Source organism: Prenolepis imparis, unplaced genomic scaffold (genome assembly GCF_030444845.1).
Source record: "Prenolepis imparis isolate NDT839.2.m4 unplaced genomic scaffold, iyPreImpa1.0 SCAF_3, whole genome shotgun sequence".
Classification (NCBI taxonomy): Eukaryota; Metazoa; Arthropoda; class Insecta; order Hymenoptera; family Formicidae; genus Prenolepis; species Prenolepis imparis.
The window spans coordinates 6,428,398-6,437,821 of NW_028141161.1; the positions used below are offsets into that span (position 1 = coordinate 6,428,398).

The 9,424-nt window shown below is 34.6% G+C and overlaps 1 protein-coding gene across 1 annotated transcript in view; it reads left to right on the forward strand.

Annotated features, from left to right (window-relative positions):
* Snrnp-u1-70k (small ribonucleoprotein particle U1 subunit 70K) overlaps positions 1 to 1,948 on the forward strand; it is a 7,470-nt gene extending 5,522 nt beyond the window's left edge. Inside the window, 3 exon segments of the mRNA XM_083033124.1 lie at positions 243 to 486; positions 578 to 927; positions 1,043 to 1,948. Of these exon segments, the coding sequence (XP_082889250.1) occupies positions 243 to 486; positions 578 to 927; positions 1,043 to 1,206 (758 nt within the window). The 3' untranslated portion in view covers positions 1,207 to 1,948.
* Positions 1,949 to 9,424: the final 7,476 nt, after the last annotated feature.

Consider the following 9,424-nt stretch of genomic DNA (forward strand, 5'->3'; position numbering starts at 1 on the left):
AAGCAGTGGTATCAACGCAGAGTACTACGATTCTTGAATCCAATAATGAGTTTGACTTTAGACAATTCGGGATTTTGAGATCAACCAATTTCAAGAGATCCGTAGGATCCAGAAATCTTATTCGATTAGGTTTTCCAGATTTTTGCCCTTTCGTCGGGACGTAGATGGTCTTGCTGTAGACATAAAATATTCAGGCGCATAAATCCACCGGCGAACAGTAATTTCTGATCGGTACCTTTTAGCTGCGTATAAGCATGCGGATGGTAAGAAAATAGATGGTCGCAGAGTATTGGTCGATGTCGAGCGTGCGAGAACGGTAAAAGGTTGGTTGCCCCGAAAACTCGGCGGCGGCCTAGGTGGCACTCGTAGGGGTGGCCCCGATGTCAACATCAAGCATTCGGGACGAGAGGATAATGAGAGGGAAAGAGAACGATATCGCTTGGAACGTGAGAGGGAGACTTCAGGACGCGGCCTCGACAGAGACAGGTAAGGACGGAGAAAAGAGATAACAAAAGACAGGAAGTGACGAACCTAAAAAGAGAGATTATACAAATTATGATATTTAATCGCTTTATAGAGATCGTGATCGTGTGGATAGGGAACGTCGCAGATCACGTGATCGCAAACGAAGAACCAGAAGTAGATCGCGTGATCGTAATAAGCGTAGGCGAAGTCGCGACCGATTGCCGGATCCTGATATTGAGGAGATCGAACGACCGCGCGATGGGAGAGATAGGAGAGACCGCGATCGCGATCGCGATCGGGATCGCAAAAGACGACGCTCGCGAAGCAACGATCGCGATCGCGATAGGGAACGTAAGCGGGACAAGCGAGACAGGGATCGCGATCGTAGGGACAGAAAGGATCGTGGCGATCGTCAGGATGAGGACACGAAAGAGATCCGAATTAAGGAAGAACCTTTGGACGGTAAGTATCTTTAATAAAAAGACAAACATGTTTAAAGAAAGCAATTAATATGTACATAAGAAGATGAAAACATGTTAATATTAAATTAAATTAATAATATTAAATTACTTTTTAGATTATCCAGATTACAGCAACACGTTTGCGACATCGGGCTCATACTTCACCGCCGTCAAGTATGAAGATGATAACGATCAGGAGGTAGAGGAGAAATATCGTATTCCGGAGGGTCGACCCGACCCACCTCCGTACAACAATTATGATTCCGTACAAGATTATTGATCTCAAACAATACATGTTTTCGTCGTGTCTCTTTTTCACAGTAAGCTGCCAACGCCGCATTATTGTCGTGTTATTTTTATTACTAGCATAATGGCAAATTAGCTCTTTCAAGAGCAAATGGAAGTTGAATATAAGAGGAAGTATAACGTCGCAAAGAATTATACAAAGATTCCACAGAATTTCCGAAATATATTAAATAAATTAAATAATTTATTACAATAAAAAATAAGAAATAAATTACTTACTAAAGTGAAATTTTGACATAAAAACTCGTTGAAAAATATTAGTCATATTGCTATATACTGTATCACGTAAAATAGTAAATGTTGTACAAATCACTTTTAAAAGAGTTAATAACTCTGTTTCAATCTCCACGAGGAATTCGTGAAAATTATATATGCAGTCATTTATATCAATTCGAAGTATTTTCTGTCGTTCTCTCTTCGCCTATCTATTTGTATCATTAATAAGATTACACATTCGCAATGAAAGAAACATTTTGACATTTATGTTAATAGAGTAACGAACAACTAATAAAAAATTGTATTATAGATCATGCGAAGTTTCGCGATATAAAAAGTACAATTGCTTAATTGATTCAATATTGTTAAATTGTTACATTTTAAGCGTCGGCCGCCTACATGTGTATATATAACTACATATAAAAATTTAACTTCTTCATGACTGCTCTATGTATATTTATATATGTTCAAATAAAATAAAATATATCATTAATTTGTTATGTATCCTCTCCTTTTGTTTCTCTTATATGTTCTCACATATAACAGAAATTATCTTCTAGTAACTAGTATTGATTTCATATTTTTAAATAAAGTTGGCTCTTGTAAGTACACTGAAAAAAAAATTTGTTGATTTGACTAAACCTTTCAACTAAATATTATTTTGTTAATTGAACATATACAAATATGTATTTAAATTAAATATAACATATTAAATCTAACAAAACGTATATTTGACTTTTAAGGCTCCTGCATACTCACTGCAGCCATCTTGAATTGTCGTCAGAAGCGAGAAAATATACCATGAAAATTCTTGCGACTTACGCTAAAATAAAAATGTTTTTCAATAAAATAGGGTTTGTGACCGCGATATAGAACCGACTTCTTCATGACTGTAAAATATACCGAAAACTCTCCTTTTGTTTGGATAAGCAATAAATAACATTGTATATGTCGAATTGAATTGAGCCTAATCAAGGACGAAAACCCTGTTTGACAGGTATCGAAATGAAATAAATATTTGCTTTTATATATTAAATTATAACAAAATGAGAGTCTTCGGTATATTTTAACACTATAACAATTATTTTAAAAATAGGAACACCACTAAAATGATAAATGACGCTGTAAATCGCAAGAATAATTTGTCATTTTCACGCTTTATAGTTTATAGTTTTGCCAAATGTGGCGCTGTCGTACAAATTTTACGGACCCTTTCTGAAGTCGTAGAAGGAAGAACTAATCGTTTAGTTTCAGCAACTTCTTATGGGTGTATATTCTTCACTCTGTATATTTAAAATTTAATTTGCGGAACAAAATAGAGAGTTTTCAATTTCAATTATTTATTACACTTTTTCAAATCATATTTTGTTTTTCGATATTGAAATATATATTAATACACTCTAAATCTAAATATTCTGTATTACGATACGTCTATAGCAATTGCGAGCAACTACCTTTCATTGCTAATTGGAAAATCATATGACGTCATTTTCCACCAACTAATTCTTGTTGCAAGCTTTTCATCGCGCTCGCACGATGTTGTCGCTAACTGCTCGATATACGTATTAACGATCTTCTCCCGGAAATTGCAATTTCTCTCCGCTCTTTCCCTTCCATGTCTCTCCGTGCATCTGTCGAAACTGCACTCATATCAATCGTTCACACTTTTTAAGATTAGTGACAGTGAATTGCTCTTGTACGTCGATCTTGCAATTGAAACTTTCTTTTGATCCTTTTGATTATCTTTGTCAGGATTCTCATCACGTGGATACACTCAGCAAATCTTTTTCTATACAAATTATTGGATTATTATTTATATATATTAGATGTTTATATCAGAAGGAAAATCTTTCTGATAAATTGTCATCGAGGAGTACAATACAATACAATACAATACAATGGAATGGAATAAATTTAAATAAATTTGTATATCAAAGATAAAAAAATAGATTCAACGATGCATCTTAAAGAAATATAAGTACTTGCTTTCAACGCATTTTTTAGAAGTGCTTTTAAGGCGGACAAAATTTTATGAATATTTTTACGGCAGGGACTAATTTTTTTTGCGTAATGTCTGCACTTGTATGTCGATGAATATTGGAACATTGACTTTCAGTGGCTCACACAGGATAGTTCTGATGATCTCTGGGAATCCAATAAACAAAACAAATTGATATTTAGTATTTCAATGGCGAAAGTGCAATGATATCTTCTGACAGAATTCATCAAAATAGCAGATATTACATATATACTTAGAGAATGTTTATAACAGTCTGCATTTTTTATTATATGATCTCTATTTTTAAAAAATTTTTGTAATGCAAAGTAAAATAAAAATCAACATTAAACAAGTGAAATATTTGTCTATATTTCTATATGTATACATATATGATAATGTTTATGAGTGCGTGCGTGTTTGTATGTGTCAACCTATCTGACAATTTCTTGGATTATTTTATTTTAATATGTATATACATATATTTAAAATGATATATATAGAATATAGAAATATGTAATACAATATAATACGAGAGATCGTCACGAATAAAAGAAATTAAAATTTATTCGTCGACTTTATTATTTCGAATATATATTCGCGCCAATAAAGTCAAAATAAAAAGTGCAGGCCGTATTACATTTGTGCACGGAAAATAAAAAATATATATGATAGCGCAATTTCGTATCAATATATGCAGCATTATCTTATTACGCGAAACACATTTTCATGAATATTTACATTTATTGATCTAAGCACTATATAATTGGTGTAATACAATATTGTAATGCATAAGTCTATTTCGAAAATCAAAGAATGGCATTTGCATTGGATGGAATACGCATGGGTACTTTATAGCAACGAAACTCTGGGTGCTTTCCAGCAACGACATAGTGCGACACAGAGTATCATTCTATCTTTGTTGTTCACTCGTATTGAAAGAAGATAGAATGATACTCTGTGTCGCACTGTGTCGTTGCTGGAAAGCACCCACTGTCATACGTACACTGCGTAACACAATCTTACACAGTGTCGATGCAGTTGGAACGCAGCCTTTTTACTTTTTATCGCCAAAGTGCAATCACTTTACATAGTTTTTTAAAAAGTTTTTAAAGTTTTTTTTAAGTTTAAGTTCAGGTTTAGGGTTAGGTAGTCCAACAATGAACCATGCAAATTTCAAAGGCTTAAATCTTTCTCATTTATTGAGTTGGAAATCTGTGTTTTTGCATACAGTTTATGAATTTATAGTTGGCTACATAAGGCTGGGTCTACAATAGGTGATTTAAGCCCTAAGCTTTAAGAAATTGACCAATCACGGTCGAGTATTCTCATCGTACTTGACCGTGATTTGTCAATTTATTAAAGCTTAAGGCTTAAATCACCTATTGTAGACCCAGCCTTATGTAAAAGATAACTCATAAGTTATTTTTTAAGTTTAACCGCAATTTCAATTTATTTTAAAACATGTGAAATGGTTCATTGTGTACATATACAAGGGTGTGTGTAAACAATGAACCACATATGTTATACTGTGAATAGAGTTATTTTAGTTTTATTATGTTTTAAAATGTTTATTTAGGGAAGAGGTAATTATTATAAGACATAATAAATAAGATTAGGATAGTATGAATTTAAAGCTAACTTAATTTATTATGTATATTATACTATAATATACATATATTATAGTATATTATACTATACTATAATATTATAGTATAGTATATTATACTATACTATAATATATTATTGTATAGTAGTATAATGTGCACAAATGAAAATGTATCAGACATAAATATAGTTTGAAGTATACACTTACGTCTAAAATCTAAAAGGGAAGGTTATTGGGACCCCAAGGAATACAGAATATTCACCCAATCAACATAAAAAAGAATTTACTCCACAATATTACTTTACGTTTTTCAAATCTATAAAAAAATATAATATTATTTGATGTCACATAAATACAATATAAATGTGTGTGATATCATATACATATGTTGTTTTTATTATTTGAAGTTTACAATCAAATTTTTAATATTCTTATTATTTTTAATCAGACTTTTTCTCAGATTTTTTAGATTATTATTTATTGTAGCAACTAGTCAGTTACAAAAAAAATAAATAAACTGTTGTTAACAATAAAAACCATGGTTCATTGTTTACCACATCAAAATGGTTTATTGTAGACTATATATAACCTTTTTTACGATGATCTCTAAAATAATACGATAAAATAATGGAATAGAAAAAAATTGCTTACAAAATTATAAAGCCAAATATGCAAAACTATAGAATAATGAAAAAAATTATAGATATTACAACAAAAACATGAAAAATGCGTACAAAGCTTACAAAAAAAATTTAGTTTGTTACCCAAAATTCATAAAACATGGCCTCACATGGCCGTTTTTCACGCGATTTGCCAATCGTTTGGGGAGTCGAGAAGGGGTTCAAATGCGAGTCGTTGCATGACAACAGCACAATCTGGCAAAGTCACATTTACGAAATATCGCAATGGTTCATAGTGTATCAATGGTTCATTGTTGGACTACCCTATTGCGGAATATCATTCCATAGAAAGGAAAAATGATACCAAATATAAAAATGTTTGTATCTATGGAGTAATACAAAACAACGACACAGTCGGACACATTTTAGCTGCATATGATTGTGTCAACATGTGTCGTAGTTGGAAAGCATTTAATCGTACACTGTGTATTGTAGTACGGTTTTCGTACCGTGCGCGGCGCGTTGTCGTTTACCTACAGGGAAGAAGCATGCCAAGCGCGGCAGTAGAGTATCGGGTCGAGGTTAATGTATAGTTGTATAGAATAAAAAGTTCAATACGCAATTACGTCCTGTTATTGAAGTCTATCCCAATTACATCAAATCGAGATACAACAAATTGGCGACGAGGTGAACAGTATATTGTATTGGAATTACGTCCATCTGTAACATCCATAACATCAAAAAACAATAAGGCCAGTAATAACCTCAAATCAATGCATGATTGTGTCTCTACACAGATGACACAAATCTTGAACAATTTGATCAATTTATGCAATTTCAAAAGACAATGCTTGAACAAATAATTCATCAGCAGCAATAGAGACAATCAAGGCAATCACCGCGAGAAGATACTGCGGGAACTAATGTCAGTACTGTGTTGCTACCCAGTTTTGAAAGTTTCGATTAAAAAAAAGAATCATTCAGGAATTACAAACAGCGGTTCGAAAATTATCTTGAAATAAAAAATATTATTAACAATAAAGACTACTGCACTAAATTACTACTCAACTCAATTGGCGCAAAGAATTTCAATATGATTGCAGCACTTGCAGCCCCGAAGATACCAGGCGAGCTAAAATATGAAGAACTGATGAACCTATTGGAAAAACATTTAGCACCAAAGAAAAATGTCCTGGTAGCTCAACATCAATTTTTATCAAAATATCAGACACAGCAACAATCAATTGTCGAATACATCGCGACATTAAGGAGTGACATCGGAGATTGCGAATTTATTTCTCCATGTAAAATTGTAGGGAATCAATTGCAGATATATTACTCCGAGCGCAATTTATTCGTGGAATCCAGGATAATAGCATCAGAGAACAACTGTTGCAGTCTAAAACATCAAATTTCAATGACATTGTATCCAAGGCCATCGCTCTGGAAGCTTCAAAAATCGACTCAAAGGAGCTAAGTCAGAAAATATCAACTCCATCTGTAACGGACATTAATAAAATCAATCAAAAATTTAAGCAAAAGAACCGCAGCCGATCTCAGCAGCGTCCCAAAGAAAAGGTCAAAACAGAAAAGCAGTACAAATCAAGGATCGACTACGATGAATTAGGCATCGATGGATTATGTCTCAGATGCGGAAGAGACAACCACATAACGAAAGAGTGTAGAACAGAGAAAATTAACCTCAAATGCTCAGGCTGTAGCAAAAGCGGGCACATTGTCAAGGTTTGTATTCGTTCATTGCTTGACAAGAAGTCTAAATCAAATCAAAAATCAACAAATCAAGTTCTAGACGAAGCAGCATACAATCAGTATGGTATACAACACATAATCGACATTTATCAGAATCATCAACCCATGGCAATGGACACTGAGCGTTACCACACGTACATCAATATCGAAGGGAAACCAATTAAATTCGAAGTCGACTCTGGCTCAGGATATACATTCTTACCGAGAGACCAATTTACAAAGCTAAAGATTAACGCTCCATTACAAACCGTGACGATAGGATTTCGTTCATATACACAGAACGTGTTTGTACCCGATGGGAAAGTTAAAGTAAATGTCAATCATAATGGTAAGTCGATACGAGACGAAATTTATATTGTACCGGAAGAATACACAGTTCTAGTGGGCCGAGTTTGGATTCGACGGCTAGGAATAAATCTAAACGAAATCGATCAGCAATACTCAACTGGAACATCAACATACTCAATCAAAAACAGTGATCAAACCAATGAAATTATTGCTGAGTACCCAGATGTGTTCGAAGAGAAGATTGGATGTGTGCCAAAATTCAAAGTAACATTGAAACTGCGCAATAACGTAACACCAGTTTTCCATCGTGCACGCGATATTCCACACGCATTCTGCAGCCGGGTGGAAAAAGAGCTTGATTTGCTCGAAGCAGCAGGAATAATATCAAAATCAGAAACCAGTGACTGGGGATCACCATTAGTGGTCATTCCAAAAATAGACGGAGGGGTGCGGTTGTGCGTCGATTTCAAAACAGGAGTAAACGAACGGCTCACTGATGCACACTACCCAATCAGGAAGATCGACGATATCTTTAACAGTCTACAGAACTCCCGCTATTTCTGCCGGTTAGATATATTCAAGGCGTATTTACACATTACAGTCGACGAACAATCAAGCGTAATTCGAACTATATCAACACATCGAGGCATTTATCGAATGAATCGATTATCATTCGGCATCAAGACGGCGCCAGCAGAATTTAATCGGATTATAGATCAAATTCTGCGAGAAGTTCCCAAAACGGAGTCATATTTTGATGACATTATTGTACACGGAGAGACGGAAGAGGAATGCAAAGCAAATTTAATCAAGTGCCTCAACCGACTACGAGATTTTGACTTACACCTCAACCGACGGAAGTGCTCATTGTTTCAAGAACGTATCGAAATTTTGGGACATATAATCGAATGTAACAAAATTTCTAAGGCACAAGAAAAAGTCACAGCTATTGTTAAGATGCCAAGGCCAACATCGAACGACGACGTAAGAAGGTTCCTGGGAATGGTTACGTATTATGCGCGATTTATCCCGAACATTTCGACTATCACAACGCCCTTACGTCAACTACTAAAGAAGAATGCAATATTCAAATGGACGGCACAATGTGAAACAACTTTTACGCGGTTAAAACAAGAAATTGCAAGTGACCGAGTTCTCATGCCTTTTAATCCGGAGCTGCCTATTCAACTCGCATGCGACGCAAGTCCAACCGGCATTGCTGGTATTCTATCGCACAATCAAGAAAGACCAATTGCGTTTGCATCTAGGTCATTGACGCAGGCAGAACAAAATTACTCTCAACTCGACAGAGAAGCATTAGCTATTGTATTCGCAGTTGACCATTTTTTTCAATACTTGTTCGCACGGCCATTTAAACTTATCACGGATAATCGACCCTTGGTGCGAATATTTCATCAAAATGCAAAACTTCTAGGAATGACATCAGCTCGGTTGCAGCGATACGCAACTTTTTTATCAGGATTTAATTATAAAGTCGAATTCAAGAAAGGTTCTGAAAATACAAACGCTGACTGTTTGTCGAGAACCCCGATCAAACAAAAACCACACACAGACAGAGTAATAAACGAAGAGGTCCATTTACTTTGTGAAGAGTCGATACTCCGGATCTCAACGCAAAACTTATCATTCAAATCAATTCGCGAAGAAACACGTAAGGATCAACATCTTTCAA